Source organism: Candida dubliniensis, chromosome 5 (genome assembly GCF_000026945.1).
Source record: "Candida dubliniensis CD36 chromosome 5, complete sequence".
Classification (NCBI taxonomy): domain Eukaryota; kingdom Fungi; phylum Ascomycota; class Pichiomycetes; order Serinales; family Debaryomycetaceae; genus Candida; species Candida dubliniensis.
In genome coordinates this window covers 48348-69308 of record NC_012864.1, presented here as the reverse complement: position 1 = coordinate 69308, position 20961 = coordinate 48348, and the positions used below count along the sequence as shown (strand labels likewise).

The following is a 20961-nucleotide window of genomic DNA, read 5'->3' as shown; positions in this document are numbered from 1 at the left end:
CGCATCTAATGAGTTAAGAACCATCTACCCTTCGCTCTTCTTCTTTCAAGTATTTTTCTACCACCAATAGACTTGAGTCTAGCCAAAAACCCCAATTTTCTCTTTCTTTTTCTTGTTGAAGGTTGATAAGTGTTACCTCTAGATTTAAATCTTTGCTGCATCAACCCAACTACAGACTGCAATGGTGAAACAGTTATTAAAGGGTTGACGCCATGAATATGAGCACCTAATGGTCTTGTTGAGACACTGGTGAAATTTATAAGTCCCCTACTGCTTTGTCTTAATATATTTGAAAACATGACCAGGTTGAATTGTGATTTGATTCTAACAAAAAGAGGGAAAACCAACAAACGAACACTGAAATTGTTGAAAACGAAGAAAAAAAAAAAATTACTACACAAGTCGTGTATTAATGCAACTATCAAGATTGAGTTATACTCATCTCTTTCTGATATTTTTTTTTTTTTTTTTTTTTTTGAGTGGATATCAATTACCATATAAACAGAAAGACAATACATACAGAAACGGACAATGTCAACATACAGATCAAGGAGAGCCATCCCTTCAGCTATAAATACCCCGATTACAGTAAGAGTACACAAGGTAAATAGTACAACAGGTTCGGAAGCAGAAAGAATTTTAACAAGTTTCATTGATGCAAGTGAGATAAACATTTCAGGAAAAGGTACCGCAGAAACTAATGCCACAGGTATTTCTGGAGGAAATGAAAGCCCGGCCATTGTATCGCAATTGAAAAGAATTCAAAGAAGCTTGAGAGGGTTGCCTCCACTTATGAGCGAAGAACAATTTAGCAAGTCAAATGCTTCATTGGAAGATGCTGAACGTCCCAACAAAAAGATCAAGTTTGATGAATCTGATGACAGTTTATCCAGTGAAAAAGTAACAGAAGCTGGAGTGGAAGAGGAGGATAAATCAAATGAGGGCATAGAGGAAGTGGTATCAGAAGACGAAAAAGTCGAGCACAAAAAGGAAAAGAAGAGCAAAAAGGACAAATCTTCTAAGGAAAAAGATGAAAAGAAACATAAGAAAAAGCACAAGCATAAGGAAGAGTAGATAGATAGATTGTCGGAGCATGATTAAGATGTGTAGATGATGTATAGTAATAATATTATAGAGTGCACTCAAGCAATGAACTGGAGTCGTGCAAGACGCCTCAAACACGCATTTCCTTTGTTTTCTTTTTTTTTTTTTTTTGCTTCCTCTTGTTAGAGATTCTATCAAACATGTCCGCATTTCTTTATTGTTTATACTTTCTCTATCATCATCATTTTCACAGCAACTAGACCAACTACCATGAAAAGAAAGAGAAACACACTTCCTGAAAGTGAAGATGATGCTAGTTTTGTCAATAACAGTGATTATTCAGTATTAGATAAATCACATACTCAACAGACCCTTGATGGTCCCTTTGATGTACATAAATCAGAGTTGGATCATAGCATTGAAGAAACAAATGAAACAAAAATGATTTCCCACAATGCCCGTGAAACATCTACCAATATTCAGCTCGTATCACCAAAGGACACAAATGACTTGAAACTGCAGTCTGTTCAGAGTGAGACTGGTCAATCTGCCGGCGATGAAAGTGATCCCGTTCTCCCTAAAAATTTGGAGGCACCTACTACTTCAGAAGCAAAGATGTATAGTTCGCCCTTATCCCTTAGTGCACATGATTCAATAATACAAGACAATAAAGCTATGCAAGAGAAGAGAAATGAACCAAGATTGATCATAGATCGATTAGTACTTACTGATTTCAAATCCTATGCTGGGAAAAAAGTAATTGGCCCCTTTCACTCATCGTTTTCTGCTGTGGTGGGTCCTAATGGAAGTGGGAAGTCGAATGTGATCGATTCTATGTTGTTTGTTTTTGGATTCAGAGCATCCAAAATGAGACAAGGCAAACTATCTGAATTAATTCACAATTCAGGAGATCAAAGACCCAACTATTGTCAAGTTGACATTCATTTTCAAATGGTAGTCGATGATTTGGTGGTTCCCCAAAAGGCAGATATAGTACCTGACTCGGAGTTGATTATATCAAGGAAAGCCTTTAGAAACAACCAATCACTGTATTATATTAATGGAAAGACAAGCAGTTACTCAGAAGTCACCACTTTGCTTAAAAATAAGGGCATCGATTTGGATCACAAGAGATTTCTTATATTACAAGGTGAAGTGGAATCTATTGCTCAAATGAAACCCAAAGCGGAAAAAGAGAACGACGATGGATTGTTGGAGTACCTTGAAGACATTGTTGGAACCTCAAAGTACAAAAAGTTGATTGAGGACAGCATTGTTCGTATAGACGAATTGAACGATATATGTTTGGAAAAGGCCAACAGATTTGACTTGGTTGAGAAAGACAAGGATCTATTAGAAGAAAAAAAGGTTGAAGCTCTTAGATTTTTGGAACTAGAGAAGAAATTAATAAATTGCAAAAGTGTTCAGTTTCAAATTGAGATTCTGGCACATCAAAAGAGAATATCAGTCAAACAAGCAGAGGCAGATGCCATCCAAAAGGAATTAGAAGAAAACAAGGAATCCAACAAAGAGATTCTTGAAGGAATTGAAAATGAGCTTAACGCACAAAAGGAAATCGAACACGATATCAAAGTCTTGTCAGGGGAGATTGACAGTTTAGGGAAGAATAGGAAAGACATTAGTAAGAAAAATGTTTCCTTGGAAGAAAAATCCAAAAACAATGCCAACAAATTAAAGAAAATCCAAAAGAGTTTAGACCATCTGAAACATACGGTGAGCAGTTCTAACCAAAAACTTTCCAATTATGCTGTTACGACTGAGAAATTCAAATCTGATATAGACCGTCTAAATAACGAACTTGAAACTGAGGAAGCCAGGTTAAACGATATAAGGTCAAGCTTGACTGAAAAGACTTCTGACTTTACAAAAGAAATACAACTGCTCCAAAAGAGTTTGGATCCGTGGGATTCTAAATTGAAAGAGAAGGAAAATGAAATAAAGCTTGCTGAATCTGCAATAGAAATATTGCGTAGTCAATTGAATAATACCACAAACCAGTTGGAAGAACATAAGGAACGCTTGATTCAGATAAAAAAGTTGGGGAAGGACAAAGAGATTGAATACAGAGAAAACGAGTCTAAACTCGCCAAAATAGAGGAGCAGATTGCTTTAGGTGAAGAACAATGTCATACAGCTAAAAGCGCCTTAGACAATTTCAAATCACAGCTTATGAGTTTCCGACAAAAAACACAGGATTCGGCAGCAGTTGTCCACAATAACCAGAATAAAAATAAGGTGCTAACGGCATTACTTAGATTGGCAAATTCTGGCAGAATACAAGGATTTTATGGGAGATTGGGGGATCTTGGGACTATTGATCAAAAGTACGATGTGGCGATTTCTACTGCTGCACCAGGGTTAGATTCGATGGTTGTAGAGACCGTCGAGACAGCACAAGGGTGTATTGAATATCTACGGAAAAACAAATTAGGGTATGCAAATTTTATTTGTTTGAATAAATTGAGAAAGTTTAACTTAGCACCTATACAAACTCCTGGTGACCCAAGTAGTATCAAAAGATTGTTTGATTTAATACAGCCATCGAGTTCTAAGTTTGCTCCGGCATTTTACAGTAAAGTTTACAATACATTGGTGGCACCTAACTTGAACGAAGCCAAAAAAGTTGCCTATGGAGCCAAGAGATGGAAAGTTGTAACCTTAGATGGTAAAGTTGTTGACACATCAGGTACAATGTCCGGAGGTGGTAATTATGTATCTCGAGGAGCTATGAGACTAAGTGATTCTTCCAATTCGAGCGACCAAGTTATCACCGCAGATGAATTGGACAAAATGAACACAAAGTTACAAGAGATGGAAAACGAGTTTGAGCAAATGAATTCAGACTATAATGAAAAAATTGCCATGTTGAATAAATTGAAAGCCCTCAAGCCGGAAACAGAATTTGCCATATCCAGGTTAAAGTTGGATATACAGTCATTGGTATCAGAAAAGAAAGAGGTTACACAGATTTGTAAAAATTTGATAGCTGAACAGCAAAAATTGGAAGAGAATAACCCTTTTGAACAACAGTTGGTTGAAAAGGAAAAAGAGTTGGAAAAATTAGTAAATGCCAAAACCCAAATTAAAGAGCAAATGAGTGGATTTGAACAGAGAATTTCTGTTTTGGAACAAAAGATCATGGATGTTGGTGGTGTAGAGCTAAAAGTACAAAGTTCGAAAGTTGATTCTATTAAGCAACAGATATCAATTATCCATGAGAAAACTTCTGGCGATAGAATGACCGTGAAGAAATTAGAGAACGAAATTAACAGGCACACCAAATTAATTGAATCCTTAACTATTGAACAAGAAGAAGCCGAAGCTGACTTAGAGAAAATAAACGAGCAGCAACGTTCTCTTTTATCAAAATTGGAAGAAGTGAATTCAAAACTTAAAGAGCTTGAAGATGAACGAAACGACAAAGAAGACAAGTTGGAAAAAATGAAACACGACCTTGAAGAAAAACAGGAGCAAATCAATAAATTTAAACTGGTTGAGATCGAACTTTTAAATAAATTAGAGAAATGTAAGGGAATCCTAAAGGGCTTAAACCAGGCTATCGAACAGAACAAGGAGGACTTAGATGCTTTGGTCATAAGGGACGTCGAACCTTATATAAGCTGGCTTGACGAAACTGAGCAGAAGAAATATAATGGTGCTTTGATTGACACATTATCGGAAGAAGATATAGCAGACGTGGATTTGGAGGCTGTAACCAGTGAGATTGAAGAATTGGAGAATTATATGGCAAATGTCAAAGTTGATATTGAAATACTAAAAGAGTATGGTGCCAAGATTGTTGAATACAATGACAAAAAAAGCGACTTGAACCAGGCAGTTGCAGAACGTGACAGTAAGAAGAACTATTGTGACGATTTGAAGCGCAAAAGATTAGATGAGTTTATGGTTGGTTTCAACACAATCTCTATGACATTAAAGGATATGTACCGTATGATTACCATGGGCGGGAATGCTGAATTGGAATTGGTGGATAGTTTAGATCCATTTTCAGAGGGTATATTATTTAGTGTTATGCCTCCCAAAAAATCTTGGAAGAATATTTCCAATTTATCAGGTGGTGAAAAGACATTAAGTTCATTAGCATTAGTATTTGCATTGCACAAGTACAAGCCCACGCCGCTTTATGTGATGGATGAGATTGATGCTGCTTTGGATTTCCGAAATGTTTCCATTGTGGCCAATTACATCAAGGAAAGAACTAAAAATGCCCAGTTTATCGTGATATCGTTGAGAAATAACATGTTTGAACTCGCACAGCAATTGGTTGGTATTTACAAAGTCAATAACAAGACTAGTAGTGTTTCACTAGCAAATATAGAAATGCATCTAGTGTAATTAAATAGATATAGAAATAAAACAAAGCACTATATATATTAGAGTGTTGCTAAATCGATTTTCCAAGGCGGCTCTATTCTGGTTGCAAAACCCTTATCGCCTTTTCTTTTTAGATCAAAATGTTCGTCCAAGTAATCTATTATGTCCACCATATTCCTTTTCTCATTTATTGCTTTCACATATTTTCTCGGTATTACATCCTCGACTAATTTGGCTAGATGGTATTGTGCAAGCTTGTATGGCAAACCATAAGCTGTTACCAAATGTAAAAACATTTCAACAGCACTCCAAGGGGTTTTATTCAAACCAGTAAATAAGGCCGGGTTAGCCAATACCCCTCGCGCAGACATAACGCCGTCTACCCCTGTATAAGCAACAATTTTTTGGAAATCTGTCAAAGTGAAACAGTCACCATTGGCAATAACCGGTATACTCGAAACATTGTCTCTAATTATTTTAATGGCATCCAAGTTTACAGGTACACTTGATCTTGTGTTTTTTGTCCTCCCGTGAACAGTTAACATGTCAGTGCCTGCTTCAACCACTTTATTGACAAAGTCTATCGTTTGGTTTATATCTCTGTGAATTCTTATTTTCGTATCAATACATATTGAATCTCCATACTTACACTTGGCGGTTTTTATCAATTCTGCAACCAAGTCTGGGTCTGACATGAGGGCTGCACCAATACCTTCCCTGACTTGTTCCTTGATGGGGCACCCACAGTTGATACCAATACCGTCAACAAAAGGATGGATCATTTCAATAAACTTCATAAAATCCTCAACATTGTTTACACCCACCTGCACAATCACACATTTATCTGAATCATTAGTTGTGAAATCAGTGGATCTTGCAACTTCGTTACGTACAAATTCTCGTGCTAAAATCATTGGTGTGTAAACAATGTCTACGTCATAAAAACGACATAACTCACGAAATGGGAGCTTCGAGTAACGAACCATGGGTCCCGCTATATATGCTGGCCTGCCTTTTTCTTGACATTGTTTAATCACTTCTGTTGGTCTGTATTTTGGATCTCGTAATAGTTTGCTAGGCATTTATGGTGGTATTGGGAAGATGGGATGAAAAAATGTAGATTTTTTTTTTTTTTCTGCACATTTAGTCTCATCTTAGTTGTGATGCACTGTCAAACAGATCATCATAACAACAGTACAACCTTTATAACCATGACCTGCTTGATGGGGTACATCTAGTAGGAGTAGCACCAACTCTTTTGAATTGTAACTGGCTACTTGGCTATTTTCAGGTATAACATGGAATAAAGTTAGACTGGTTAACGGAGCACACAACGTGGCCACGTTTTGAAAGCCTGTAGAGACAGTCCTCTAATCAACCTGACACCCAGAAGATTTGTGGTCATGAATATATAAGATCCATTAGTTTCCTAGAGTCCTATTTTTTGTTTTTAATTTTGCATCCTAATTTTTATCACGATTGGTTCAAAATTTTTTTTTTTCTGCTTATATTTTTGTTCTTTAACCGAAAATTTTTCAATAACCTTACCAACATTGAATAAATGTCTAAACTTCTTGTTAACACCCTTAGTTTGGGTACTATTGGCGGTACAGCCTTATATTTCTGGGGGAAATCATCAACACCGACTACTCCAGTCCAGTCTCCCAATTTGCCTGCCCCAATCACCAGCCCATCTGGGACCGTATTCGATCCATCTTCGATCAACCCACAAGGATTTTTCAAGTTTGGGTTTCCTGGTCCAATCCATGATTTGGCCAATAGAACTGAGTTTGTCAGTTGTTATGATAGATCTACAAGAAACCCGTATTGGGTCATTGAACATATAACGAAGGCCTCATTAGCCAAGGCAGAACTGAATGGTGATAGAAAAAGATCAGTCTTTAAAGAAGATGAGGCAATTCCCTTGAAATTCAGAAACCGGTTACGTGATTATTTCCGTAGTGGGTTTGATCGTGGACACCAAGCGCCTGCAGCTGACGCTAAGTTCAACCAGTTGGCTATGGACGAAACTTTCTATTTGACTAATATGTGCCCACAAGTAGGCGATGGATTCAATCGTGATTATTGGAGTCATTTTGAAGACTTTGTGAGAAGGTTGACCAACAAGTACGATGACGTTAGAGTTATGACTGGGCCTTTGTATTTGCCGAAATTGGGTGCTGATGGAAAGTATAGGGTGACTTACGAAGTGATTGGCTCTCCCCCAAATATAGCTGTCCCAACACATTTTTTCAAATTGGTTGTTGGTGAAACGCTGGGTTCGGAAAAAATCAGCTGTGCTGCGTTTGTTTTACCGAACGACGTCATAGATAATAGCACCCCGTTGACCTCTTTCCAGGTACCAGTAGAAGCATTGGAAAGATCAAGTGGGTTAGATTTGTTACAAAAAGTTCCTTACTACAACAAACAGGACTTGTGCAAGCAAGTTAAATGTGAAATCATTGTTAGAGAGTTTCCAAAACAAGTTGACAAAGTATTAGGTTTACCTGCTGGAAAAACATAGAACTGTAGCGTCATATACAATTAATGGATATTTTATTTTTAAAAAAAAATTATAAAATTAAAAGAACACACAACTATACTTAGTTCTCTAAACCAAAAAGAAGAACCAAATATCTACGGATTAACGTACAGAAGGCAAAATATAATAATATTAATAAGGAACGTCTGGGTATCCTCTATTCTCTATACTTAGATGACCAAAGCAGCACCAACAGCTAAAACACCAGCAAGACCCAAGCTGACACCAGTGCTGACACCATTGTTACCACTAGAGGTAGTGGAGTTGGAAGAAGAGTTCTTAGAATCTCTGGCAACAACGGCTTCTCTTTTCTTTGGAATGTCACCATCTTGGACCAAGACAGTTTTGGTAACTGGACGTGGAGTTTTGTTGAATTTACCGTATTTATGGGTACCAGTTTCTTTTGGCTCTTCTGGTCTTTTGGTTTTGTCGAAACGACCATACTTGTGAGTAGTTTCAGTGACATATTCAGTGATAGTGGAAGGTTTGTTGTGATCTTTATCACCACCTTTAGCGGCAGCTAATGTAGAAATAGCAAAAACAGTGGCAACAGTAGAGAATTTCATGGTTGGCTTGTGATAAGTATTGTTGATAGAAAAGAAAGAAAGAAAAAAAAAAGTTAGAGCAAAGTTAATTTGTTTTTCTTTTGAATTTTTCTTTTCTACTGTGAAGACCGCCAAGTACAGACAAAAAAAAAAAAAAAAAGTATTGCACACACAAACGACCCCAAGTCGTGCAAAAACAGATAAAAGAAAAACAGACAAGAAAATACCGCAATTTCCTAAAACGCTATAGGCCCAAACAACAAATCACAGAAGACTGTGTCGCAATTAATTCGATTTATACATTTCGGATAGACTGGCCACTAATGGTCTACTTTTTATACATCATTACTGCTACCAGCAAGAAGGTCTCTCAATCTGTAATAGATAATGATCTTGCTTGTAATCTTTTTGTCCGTGCTGGTTTTGTTTTTTTTTTTTTCTTGCCGTTTAGTCTCCGGCCAGAAATTTCGGATATATAAGTTTATGTGCAGTATACAATGAACTTGCTTAAGATCTACTTTCATAGATTTAATGCAATTTCTCCTTTTTTGATCATTCTTGCACGAACTTTGCTTGATAGTAATCGTTTCCCACATATCATGAGATGTCAGAGACTTAAGGACGATTGGTGAATTGCGTCGTTATTTTGGTATTTGAGAGTATTGACGTCAATGAAACTGTAACTGCTTGTTAGTGTACTGGTATTTCCTTTGCACGTGTTCTGGGTTGTTTTGCAATAGAAATCGCACACTATATCCGATGGTTCCCTGGAAAAACTATGAACTCTGTTCAATATCCGGGCTGTCGTTCTGGTTACGTAAAGCAAGACTCCATTGCTGACCTCAGAGACATCAGAATACGATACTTCACAATAAATAACATTTCATACATTTACAAACATTTTTTTTTTTTTGGGGAATTCTCTTTAACTCACAACATACATAGTATAAGGACACTCTTCTCCTCTCTTACTCAATACTGGACAAACTATCAAAAAGAACCAGAATACTTTCACCAAAATGATCTCTTCTGATACATTCTGCAAAGATTGGTGACACATCTATAACGACCAATTTGTCTTTGTGTTTTTCGATTTGTTCTTTTGAAATTGGATAGGTGTTGGTCACAACGATTTTATCAATACATTTGGAATCAGTCAAGTCTTTTAAGCATTTATCGTTGAAAACACCATGGGTACCAACAACATAAACAGCTTTGGCACCACAATTCAATCTCAAATGCTCTGCTGCAGCAATGAACGAGTTTGGTTTATCTATCATATCGTCTAATATAATGGCAACTTTATCCTTAACGTCACCAACCAAAGTAATCAATTTTTCTTCGCTCGATGTGGTTGTCTCATCTTCGTCATCAGAGCCAGTGGCATCGTAAGTACCCCCCAATACGTCACTGTCCAAAATAGCTTCTTTGGTTAAATGTTCAGTAGTGCCATTTGCTTGATAATCGTCATCGACAACGTGGCCTTGCACCACTCTTGCCGTTTGCAATTCAGAAACAATATTATCTTCTCCTTCTTCAATGATTTGTGCCTGTTTCAATTCTTTCTTCTTGGCATATTCATCCTGAGTTCTTCTTCTGTCAGTATGAATCATGGCAAAGTTAATCTTTAATGAATCTGCCAATGCAGTAACACGCTTTGTACCACCTGGGTTTTTGGAAACAACAACAGCATTCTCCCAATCTGGGATGTGATGACGGATCCAACGTGCCAATGTAGGTGCACCAAATAAATTGTCCACTGGCTTACTGAAAAACCCTTGCATTTGAGATGCATGCAAATCCATTGACACCACATGATCAGCACCAGCCATAACCAACAAATTTGCTAACATCCTCGCGGTAATTGCCCCTCTGTGTTTTTTCATTTTTGATTGCTTGGAATAAGGAAACTGTGGGATCACAGCAGTAATTTTATTAGCTGATCCACCACGACATGCAGAAATCAAAATCAAAAGCTCCATTATATGATCATTAATGTGTGGTGATCCACTTTGGATAATATAGACATCTTCGTCTCTAACTGAAACTCCAATTTGAACTGATGTCTCACCATTGGAGAATTTCTTTAAAGTACATGGAGCCGGCTCAACACCCAATCTATCACAGACCAATTGACCCAATTCGGGATGGGATGAACCAACAAAAATTTTGCATTTACGCATGTTTAGGGAAGACAACGTGGACACTGAGGGATCGAGAGAGAAAATCGACTACAAAAAGAAGGAAAAAGGGAAGAGTTTATTAAATGAAGAATTTTTTTTTTTTTTCTCATCTCTAATTTGTGGGACAAGGAGAAACAAGAAAAAAAAAAAAAAAGAAAACTAATTGAAATCTAACTCTCCTCCAATGATAATAATAATAATTATACATAATACAATTCTCCAAAACCCCACCACCAGAAATATGGACTATAGACAAATTATTAAAACTTCTAAACTATTTCAAGATATAAGTTTATCTTTGGAAAATTTACAAATATCAACTATCAGATGCTTGGCTTTGGGCTCACCTTCTGAAAGCAAGAATGCAAGGTTCCAGCTAGCCTTATTAATTGAATTGCAGCATTTATTTGATGCAGAGGTTTCCTTATATGATCCTGTTTTCAATGAAAAAGATTGTGAGATACTCAAAGATTTTACAATTGAGAAAGAATTCAGTAGCGACAGCTCTAAAACTTTATATTTTCTTCCACATGCATCCTTGGAATTAACTGAGGAAGTGCTAAATACCCATCAACCAAAGCATTTTCTTGCCAACGACGTGATAGCTCATACTGACAGATTGACCAAGAAAAAACTCGCAGATAACTATCCCACTCTTTCTATAATCGTACATCTTTTAGGGGAAAATAAAGTAGACGATGGATTTACACGGGTTTCCCGAAAGAGATTTAAAGAACCAGTGATAGCCTATGACATTGATTCAGTGTATTTCGACAAAGTACAGATTTCTCGATACCTACACACCAATAAAAATGACGCATGGGGTACTTCTTTTAGTGATTTGGCATACCATCATATTTGTTAATTCAACTTCTGTTTCTTCACCGTAGGTTCATTATCTTGTTTATTTTCTTTAGGATCTAATAAATGCTTCGACAACATAGCATATAAATCATCCTTCGTAAATGGCTTGGCCAAAATATCCGACATCCCATTCTGCAAATATGTTACCAAATCGTTATCCTCTATATTTCCCGTCATTGCAATGATTGGGGTTTTTGTATCGAAAGAACGAATCACACTTGTGGCAGTTGCTCCATCTAGATTTGGCATAACAATATCCATCAACACCAAATCATACTTGGTGTGCTCCACTGTTGATATAGCATTCAAACCATCGGTTACAACAGTAACCAGACATCCATACTTTACGAGAAACTTGCGACACAATTGAATGCAAACATTATCATCTTCCACTAGTAAAACATGAAACTTTGGATTGGGCACACTAATCGTATTGATCTGGGACGACGCATTTGGAGAAGCAGAGTTACTAACGACGATTCCTTGGGATTTGGGTGATATTGTAGGAATACTCGAAGAGCTTGTCCCTACTTGTTGCTGCGTTGGAGGTGCAGGTGCAGTAGGGATTTGTGATGTAGATGCTGCTGTTGCTGTTGGCGGCGGTGCTGGTGCTAATGGCTGTTGCTGTGGTAGTGGTGCTGGTGGTGGCGGTGGCGGTTGAGCAACTGGGTGTGGCAACTGTCCTGGGGTCGGGGCTTGAATACTTGAGGATGACCCTTCCAGGAAAGGGACTGCTGATGGTGTTGCAATTGGTGCCGGAAGATTCTGTCCAAGTGGCAGTTGTTGCTGCTGAACTTGAGGTTTGCCCAAAGGTATTCCGTCTATAGGATTCGAAATTGGACGTATGGTTCGATTCAATAATTGTTGATGATGCAGCAAAGGTGACTGAAGATGATGAGATATACTGGGTAATGATGTGTCCGATGATAATGGACCTAAATTACTACCTATCCCAGAGTCAGGGCCCAACTGGACTGGAGGCGGGAAATCCAAGGGAGGCAACTTCATTCCGTTTTGTACTAGGGAATTCATCAATACGTTCATCGAACTGTAATACCTTTCATTGAATGTATTGATTGCAACAATGTTTTCAACCACTGTTTTGTATTTTCTCTCCAACACACTAATCTCTTGGTACAAGCTATGCTTATCTTTCTTTAGACTTTCAACTTGTTCCTTTAAATGATTTGTTGTTGAAACGAGTTGCGAATAATTGTGATTGCACGTAGGCTGGGTTCCGTTATTATTTGCTTCTGTTTTGATGGTAACATTTGAAGAGGCGGCCTTTTTCGATGTTGGTCCTTTCCTTTTGATATTTTCCAATGCATCGGCATCATTTATTCTAAATTCAGGGTGTTTGAATTCCCAAGCATCTTCCCCATATGGGTAGGTGGCCTTTGCTTCGTTTGAGATCTTTACTTTATGGAAATCATACTTGTTCAATTGGCGCACAAAACTGGCAAAGTTTGAATGTTTGAAATGCTTTGGTAGTATATCCTTGGTAAACTCGTTGGTGTTAAGAACTACAAAGCTATCACCTTTGGCAGTCCATCGTACAACTTCTTTATAACTATCTTCCTGTAGCATTAGAAACAATTTCTTGACAAAATCGTTAGAGCCACTTTGGTTGGAGCTCGCCGTTGTCGCAAGCGTTGAGTTTGGGGGTATTGGTTGTTGCAATGAAGACATTTATTATACATGAACAGGGAATACGCAAGGGGGGGGGGGGGGGGTAAATAATATTTGTCAGTGAATTGAGGTGCTGTTCTTAAACAGATTTATGGGACAGATGCTCTAATATTTGTTTTATTTTTCCTTTGTTTTTATTGTAGAAACACTAAGGGGAAGGAAAATTGAGAAAAAATAAACCACATTTATATTTTCTACACCCAAACCGATATACAAGAGATGTAAAGCCATGGAGCTACAATCCAACAGAATCTTCTTCTTTTTTGTAACATATACACTACCGTATTCTAAAACGATCACCACTAAATAGAGACAGAATTACACGGATATTAAGGAACATTAGGTGTAAATTGTTGCCATTAAGCTATTCTGCATTGGGTTTAATAGATTACTCTCAGTTTCAAGTTTTCCTTCCGCCTCGAATCTTACTTTTGGTTTATCTTGTTTCCAAGTTCTATTCATAAGCAATATTGGTCCTACATTAAAAAGAATATTCCAGGGGACTAGCAAGCACATCATTTTTTGTCTCCAAGCAAAGAAATCTACACAGACCAAGCTACGTATATCTCTCTAATCAACCAAATACTAATCATTTTCGTACCTATTTTTGTTGTTTTGTAACATCTAATTTATTTATATGCAATGTAACATGGTTTGTCTAAAAAATTTTTTTTTTTTGTGCCCCTTACTTGATGTCTTTCCCGTTGAAAATCTGAAACGAGAGGAGACAATCCCCCTCCAACAAGAAAAAATATAGGAGAATAAAAAATAGTTTGGCCACTCGTCAAAGATTTTTACTTGAAACAATGTCACAAACAAACGACAAGCCAGCATTACATTTGGTACCATCATTTTATGGAGTCTATATATTGAAATCCATTCCAAAACCTAGGAGAACGTACATTGGATCGACCCCTGACCCAAAGCGGAGACTACGACAACACAATGGTGATTTGAAAGTTGGTGGTGCATACCGTACCAAGAAAGACGGATCTAGACCCTGGACCATGGTAGTTTTAGTTCACGGTTTCCCATCACGTATAGCAGCTTTGCAGTTTGAACATTCCCTACAACATGCTTACCAAACTAGACATATTAACAATGACGCTAGAATAACGAGTAGTTCACGCCAATCTTCAATGCATCTGAAGCTTGCCAACATACGACTATTAACAACATCATTTGACAAGATGTCATTGAAAATTGCAATATTCGATGAGGAAGTCTATCGAATGTGGGTGGAGAATAAACACAAGATCGAATGCAATGTTCCCTGTACCCTCTTTAAATTTGACGAATTCTGTAATTCCATACAAGAAATTGATATTGAAGATGCAAAGAATATATTGCTTGGTAAGCAGTTGGATTGTATGGTATGCAAGGCATCCATCGACTATTTCAAAGACAGTACCCCAAACATTTCATCTCGAGAAGAATTATCAAATTACCTAGCAAAAGGAAATTATCCATTAATTGGTATTTGTGGTGACCATGCCTTTCATTTAAGTTGTATAGCAAGACAACGAGGTCCTGCTATGGTCCCAAAGTCTGTCACTTGCACTACATGTGGCCAGAAACTAGATTGGTCAGACATTATAAAAGTATCTACAAGACTACGTCATTATGTGGTTCAAGATTCCCTTCATTTAGCAATTACACAATTATAGTTCGTCGTGGTCGATTCCAAAACTAAAGCGGAGACTCCAGTCCAGGTAGATGTCTAGTTTAGGATTCTTCAACGTAGTAGTTTTCCCCTCCGATGCCACGATTATTTTTTCAATTGGGATCGATGCAGTTGGTCCAATCTTCTTGGCACTAATGATATTATTGTTAACAGTAAAGGCAACTTCTGTTCCCTGAGCGAAAGTTTCACCGTCATCAACGTAAAGTGTACCAGAAGCAGACCCTTTTTTGTCCAAAGCAATTATCAAGGTGTAAGGGTCGGATTTCATCAATTTTGAGGATCTTCTGTAGCGATTTTTCATGGGGATAATGGATCCGCCCTTCAAAAGCATCGGTATATCACTAAGCTGAACAGGTTTTTTACCACCCTTATAAACTCCTTGTAAAATTCCGTTTGTAAAATCATAATAAACTTTATCATCTGGCAAATAAAATTCAATATCTTTTGCACCTTCATCTGTTACTGGCTTCACCAATAGTCCTGAATCCCCAATGAAAAATTCATCATCAATTGCATAACTATCTGATTTATGTGTGCTTTCATAAAATACCGGTTTTAAAACTGGTGTTCCAGTCTTTGATGCTTCGTAGAAACTAGTATAGAACAATGGCAACAATGCGTACCTTAATCTAATTGCATCTCTAATGTACTGTGTGTATGGCTCACCTGCCAACCATGGCTCTCTTCTTCTTGAATCAATGTGTGCATGGGCTCTGAAAAATGGGTACCAAATACCAGTTTGGTACCAACGAGTCAACAACTCGTTCGATGGGTTTCCGAAAAACCCGCCAACGTCAGCACCTGCAAATGGCATGCCAACAACATTTGAAGTTAAAACCATGGGAATTGATATCTTTAGATACTCCCATTTCGACATATTATCACCTGTCCACATGGCCGCGGTTCTTTGTGAGCCAGCAAAGTAGGATCTTGTCAAAATAAACGGCCGTCTTTCAGGTGATCTGTTGAGAAGTGAATCGAATGTTGCTTCATGATACGATAAACCAAACACATTATGTACAGAACGGTGTTCCCATTGCCCAAAATGCAAATTATCTTTTGGTGCACTAGTCTCTGGGCCATTGAATACCGACGGCTCATTCATATCATTCCACAAGTGAAGGTTGGGCGCTGGAGTCATAAACTCTTTGTGCTTCTTGTCCCAAAAGTTTTGAGAGTTTGGATTCAAGGTGTCAATCCAAACAGACTCTCCGGGCCAGCAGTGTCCATAGTATGTTTCGTTGTTGGAGTCTTTCATTGTCAATCCCTTTTTGATAATCTCATCGCTGACTTCGTATCCAGTTTTAATATGGGGGTCGATGATTGCCACTAAATTTCTTCCTGTTCGATCCAATTCCCGAAGCATTTTTTCGGGTGTAGCAAAGTTCTCTTTATGCCAAGTGAAATATTTCTTTTCGTCAGTGTATTCTATATCTAACCAAATGGTGTCATACGGAATTTCATACTCGTCAAACTTTGCGTGCACCTCCAAGACGTCTTTTTCGTCGTTGTAGTTCCATCTACATTGATGGTACCCCAAAGAGAATAATGGAGGTAATTGGGTGTTCCCCGTCACTTTTCCGTACTGCTGATTGACCATAGCAGGACTCTTTTCAATAATCACAATGAAATCCAAAATTCCGTTTTCTGACATCCAATGAACAGTGGAGCTCTTACTCTTGTGAATATCAACATATGTGTCGGCACTGTTTAACCAAAAAATACCAATTGAAACATCGGGTTTTGCTGCAACAACTAACGGAATAGAGCCATACATGGGCAATCTCGAATTGGGTTCATACTCAAAAATATCAACATTGTACAATCTATAAGGTTCACCAGAAGTGGTATCTTTTAATAATAAGGAGTCTGCGTGTTCTGGAATACCGTACAAATTTGAAAATCCCCTCAAGGTAAAATCAAGACCAATGGATTCGGGTCCCAACGGCAAACTGTCAAACTTTGAATCTTGAAACGAGTCTGAAAACATGTTGAAATCAGACTCTTGAGGTAACATGTTAGTTTCATTTTCGTCTTTTAATCTTCGGTGCTCGATGTTTAGGAACTGTTTATCGTTAATTCTCAATTGCTCTTTACCAGCGTACTTGAAAACAAACACAATTGGATGATACTGTATCAAAACTTCATGCTCACCATAGATAATGCTGGCTTCATTATCTCTCAATGAGACATCAAAACCCTTACTTTTCTTGACACCTTGTTTAAATGCCAATTTCTCTGTTTCGTTGTATCTTACTGGGTTGACGTTTTTGGTGACTATATTCTGTTTTTCCGTCAATTTGAATCGAAAATTATCTTCAATTATACTAATTTCAAATGGAAGCTGGATTGGATGTTCTAACTGTGGCAAGTGTTTAAACACGATACCAGTGATTGTATCATTGTCAACTTGAATCGAGTCTATAGAATAAGGAGATTGAAAGTTTTTACTGTTGGAAACTTCTGTGGCATAGTGTCTATTCCTATGGCAAAACCCAGATTGGCTGCATGATTTAAACAAGTACTCTTTCACAGCATTAGCTGATGCAATTATAAAAATTATACATAGGAATAATTTCATATTGACCTGGGTAGGTATAGCAAACTGGAACACAAGTTTCTACTACAACTAAGATTTTGTTTGTCGCGGACTGACAGTATCTCTAAAGGGGGAGTTGTGACAAAAAAAAAAAAAAAAAAAAGACGAGTCGATGGATTATGTTTCTAAAGTTAATACTCGGCGCAATGAAGCATTGTTCCAGATTAGCTCTTTCAGTTTTGCTTGGTATGTTCATGCTGTACAAGGGTTCCCATAGAAGCAGTAACAGGGCTTACTAATTCAGGCAACAGGTGCATGATGATGCTAACCTCGATGTGGTACCGGCAACAGTTTTTAATTGTCTTTGGCGAGTGGATAAAAGTAAAACACAAACATAGATCCACATACACATTCTTACTGTTGCTTACACGCTATGGTTTGACAAAAAGGTTTGCAATCGATGAAGCTTATGGTTTATATTTCACATTGACAGTTATTATCATCATTGTCACAGACATGGCTGGTAGGCTGATGTCGTGTGCTTCATTCAAATTAGACAAATTTTTGTCTCCCAACCTAAGGAAAGAAAAAAAAAATCGAACTTAAAAAAAAAAAATACAAAAAAAATTTTCTTCCTTATACTGAATACTTTGTATAACAAATCTTTTTGCTATCAAAATTTTATCAAAAACGCCTTTTGATCAACCAGTTTGTCGGAATAATCCTTGCTAGGAAGATAGAATACTTTTTCTTGGTATTTGAAGATTATTCTTATTTTTGATTGTTTATTTCCATTTAGTAACACAGATTATGGGTGTTGATAACGAAAAGAAAAGGTCTACTTCAGATTCTTCAGCTTCACCGCGTGCCAAAAGGCTGAAACCAATGCAGGAGTTGAGTGAGTCAGGACCATTGACTCAGGCAGACGTAGTCTATTTCCAAAAGGAAGCTATTTGGAGACAGATGATACAATACAAGCAACAGATGATGTCTATGCGTCTGGAGTTAATAAGATTACAACGAGAATCAGATGCTCTGAAGCATATTGTTTGTGTATTGACTGGATGGTACGAGCAGATACTTGCTCTTTTTGATGAACTAAACAGTGAAGAAACGAGCGATTTATTATTAGCTATTACAAAAAACGATGATGAACGACTTGAATTAATTCGAAAGAAGTTATCGAACTTAATTTCGAGTAAAGTGACATTTGATTCCGACAAGTACGAGAAGGTGTGTGGAGAGTTGGCTCTTCTTTCTCGCCAAAACGAACAGATTCTAGAAGAAAAGCGTTCACTTTGTGCAAAAATCGACGAATTAGAGTCCAAAATAATTGAGTTGAACAAAGAGTATGAGAGAGCTCAGTCAAAGACGTTAAGGAGGTTGGATTCACAAAGACACATCAAAACCGAGGAGGATGAGAAATCAAACACCAAAGAAGAGAACCCACAACCAAACGGACATCACAAGGAAAATGACAAGAATGCCCAAGTGGATTCTGAAGAACTAGATCATCTTAAATGTGAATTGGATAAATTGAAAACAGCTAACCAACTTCTTGTGCAACAAGTGGAAGAACTTACTAAAGAGAACCAATCTTTAATTCAAAAGTCATTGAATTTGGACAATAAGCTACACAATTTGGAAGAGTCGGATTTGGAAGACAATATCTACTACAAAAAAATTGTCAAAAACAATCAATCATTGCAAGAACAAATTGGTAAACTCACCAAACTTAACTCAAGTAATGTATCACGCTTAAATGATTTGGAAAGACAACAAAACGATTTAAAGTCTGTCATCGAAGGTGAAATAATCGAAGAAAACGAAAAATTGAAACTGCAGCTACATGAAAGCGAAAACAATTTGGTGAGAATCAGAACCACTCGTGACGAGTTGTTGTCTAAAAACAACATTTTAACCAGTCAATTGCAAGATCAGAAGACAAACGAGTCTTTAGTGGAGCTAAACAATGTTCTTTCCAATAGGGTTGAGCTATTGACAGAGGAGAGATTAGAAGCCATTGTTGGCACACCTGGTGATGCTAAACTTGAAGATTTATCTCAACAAGAATTGATTCACAAGATTGGCCAATTGAATAACGAAATTAAAGAAGTCGAGTTGGCTTTCAAACAAACAAGAGAAATCACATTGAAAAAGTTGACTAGCTCGATTGATCAAGAAAACTTGACAAAAAAACTAACCATTGAGAAGAATAAAGCCGACCAAAAATATTTTTCTGCCATGAGAGTGAAGGATTCATTAACGAATGAAAACAAGTTGTTGAAGATTCAAATTGCTAAATCACAAGATTTAATTAAAAACCTCAATGATTTGGAAAAGAAATATTTGAATAAAATTGATCTTTTAAGCAATCAGTTGGTTGATTTTAGGATTATCAAGGAAAACTCACTAGCAGAAAACTCGAAGTTACATGATGAATTGAAGACTTTGACTATTGCCCAGGGTGCGTTACAACAAGAAGTCGAAAGAGTAAACAACAAGTTGGAATCTACTTTGAAAGAGAATACTGATTTGCAGGACTCAAATAAGAAACGAGATCTTGAATTGGTCAAGCTTCAGAAGCAATTGCAAAGCACCGAGAACATCTTACAGAAATACAAAACAAACAATACCAATTCACTTTTACAAGAAGATGAGCAGCAGCTAGAGGCTTTAAGATCAATAGCCAAGTGTTCAGTATGTTCAAAGAATTGGAAGGACACAGCAATCACAGTTTGTGGTCATGTATTTTGTTCCAAATGTACACAGGAAAGGTTGGCTGCCAGATTGAGAAGGTGTCCCAGTTGCAATCGAGGATTTTCTGCTAACGACTTGTTATCAATTCACTTGTAAAATGCAATCAAATATGGTGTTGTATATCTGGGGAAGTACCTTTCCCTTGGGGATTCTTTCTTTTTCTAATAGATTATGTATTACTTGTATAAATATCAAATTTTTTCTTGAGACGTTGTTGTAGAAGTGTGCTCACGTGACAAAATGAAATTGATGTGCTGGCATTTTCCCTATTTTGCTATTACAACCCAATTTCTGTGCGTGTGAGATGTTCAAAAAGCATTTTGAGTCATACGCCAAAAAAAAAAAAGGTTCTTTCTAGATGCCACTGTTTCTGACTAATAAAGGGATGTACACACTTTTGTTGATCGAAACTCAAAATAAATAGACTTAAATAAATACAGGTGATAATGGGAATAGTCTAAAAGTAAAAAAAAAAAAAATAAACAAATAAATAAATAAATCACATTTCAAATATTTAGTGAATATAATGAAACTGACGAAGGCTGGTTGATGAAAGGCGAAAAAGATAAAAAAAAAAAATATAAAGATTGTAAGGGATTTTTTTTTTCTCTCTCTCTTGTTAAGAATGCTATCAATAATATAAAGTGGCGAGTCGTGTACCACAACCCAGGAGTTGAACAGTTCCTCTCTCTTCTCGATTGATGAACCATTTTTTAACAAACTATAAATACAGTTGAAAATTTCGCACTTTTTTT

The 20961-nt window shown here is 37.1% G+C and overlaps 12 protein-coding genes across 12 annotated transcripts; 6 read left to right on the top strand and 6 right to left on the bottom strand. All coding sequences in view use genetic code 12, as the record gives it.

Moving 5' to 3' along the window:
• Positions 1-5: 5 nt before the first annotated feature.
• Positions 6-299, bottom strand: CD36_50350 (mitochondrial 54S ribosome protein domain-containing protein; the record flags this gene model as incomplete). The annotated part of the gene is made up of 1 exon (XM_002420296.1): positions 6-299. One exon carries the CDS (start codon positions 297-299, stop codon positions 6-8), a length of 294 nt encoding a protein of 97 aa, XP_002420341.1.
• Positions 300-531: 232 nt separating this feature from the next.
• On the top strand, positions 532-1074 carry CD36_50340 (DNA-directed RNA polymerase I subunit, putative; the record flags this gene model as incomplete). Its single annotated transcript, XM_002420295.1, has 1 exon — positions 532-1074. One exon carries the CDS (start codon positions 532-534, stop codon positions 1072-1074), a length of 543 nt encoding a protein of 180 aa, XP_002420340.1.
• Positions 1075-1314: 240 nt separating this feature from the next.
• Positions 1315-5421, top strand: CD36_50330 (condensin complex subunit, putative; the record flags this gene model as incomplete). Its single annotated transcript, XM_002420294.1, has 1 exon — positions 1315-5421. The coding sequence occupies one exon, from the start codon at positions 1315-1317 to the stop codon at positions 5419-5421; it is 4107 nt and encodes a 1368-aa protein (XP_002420339.1).
• Positions 5422-5459: 38 nt separating this feature from the next.
• CD36_50320 (tRNA-dihydrouridine synthase, putative) lies at positions 5460-6482 on the bottom strand (the record flags this gene model as incomplete). Its single annotated transcript, XM_002420293.1, has 1 exon — positions 5460-6482. One exon carries the CDS (start codon positions 6480-6482, stop codon positions 5460-5462), a length of 1023 nt encoding a protein of 340 aa, XP_002420338.1.
• Positions 6483-6961: 479 nt separating this feature from the next.
• Positions 6962-7924, top strand: CD36_50310 (mitochondrial nuclease, putative; the record flags this gene model as incomplete). Its single annotated transcript, XM_002420292.1, has 1 exon — positions 6962-7924. The coding sequence occupies one exon, from the start codon at positions 6962-6964 to the stop codon at positions 7922-7924; it is 963 nt and encodes a 320-aa protein (XP_002420337.1).
• A 188-nt stretch (positions 7925-8112) lies between these two features.
• On the bottom strand, positions 8113-8508 carry CD36_50300 (conserved hypothetical protein; the record flags this gene model as incomplete). Its single annotated transcript, XM_002420291.1, has 1 exon — positions 8113-8508. One exon carries the CDS (start codon positions 8506-8508, stop codon positions 8113-8115), a length of 396 nt encoding a protein of 131 aa, XP_002420336.1.
• A 947-nt stretch (positions 8509-9455) lies between these two features.
• CD36_50290 (phosphoribosyl pyrophosphate synthetase, putative) lies at positions 9456-10670 on the bottom strand (the record flags this gene model as incomplete). The annotated part of the gene is made up of 1 exon (XM_002420290.1): positions 9456-10670. One exon carries the CDS (start codon positions 10668-10670, stop codon positions 9456-9458), a length of 1215 nt encoding a protein of 404 aa, XP_002420335.1.
• Positions 10671-10854: 184 nt separating this feature from the next.
• CD36_50280 (Srr1-like protein, putative) lies at positions 10855-11535 on the top strand (the record flags this gene model as incomplete). The annotated part of the gene is made up of 1 exon (XM_002420289.1): positions 10855-11535. One exon carries the CDS (start codon positions 10855-10857, stop codon positions 11533-11535), a length of 681 nt encoding a protein of 226 aa, XP_002420334.1.
• SKN7 (nuclear response regulator and transcription factor, putative) lies at positions 11532-13223 on the bottom strand (the record flags this gene model as incomplete). Its single annotated transcript, XM_002420288.1, has 1 exon — positions 11532-13223. The coding sequence occupies one exon, from the start codon at positions 13221-13223 to the stop codon at positions 11532-11534; it is 1692 nt and encodes a 563-aa protein (XP_002420333.1).
• Positions 13224-14029: 806 nt separating this feature from the next.
• Positions 14030-14890, top strand: CD36_50260 (DNA replication structure-specific endonuclease subunit, putative; the record flags this gene model as incomplete). Its single annotated transcript, XM_002420287.1, has 1 exon — positions 14030-14890. One exon carries the CDS (start codon positions 14030-14032, stop codon positions 14888-14890), a length of 861 nt encoding a protein of 286 aa, XP_002420332.1.
• CD36_50250 (alpha-glucosidase II, catalytic subunit, putative) lies at positions 14885-17488 on the bottom strand (the record flags this gene model as incomplete). Its single annotated transcript, XM_002420286.1, has 1 exon — positions 14885-17488. The coding sequence occupies one exon, from the start codon at positions 17486-17488 to the stop codon at positions 14885-14887; it is 2604 nt and encodes an 867-aa protein (XP_002420331.1).
• A 768-nt stretch (positions 17489-18256) lies between these two features.
• Positions 18257-20302, top strand: CD36_50240 (E3 ubiquitin-protein ligase, putative; the record flags this gene model as incomplete). The annotated part of the gene is made up of 1 exon (XM_002420285.1): positions 18257-20302. The coding sequence occupies one exon, from the start codon at positions 18257-18259 to the stop codon at positions 20300-20302; it is 2046 nt and encodes a 681-aa protein (XP_002420330.1).
• Positions 20303-20961: the final 659 nt, after the last annotated feature.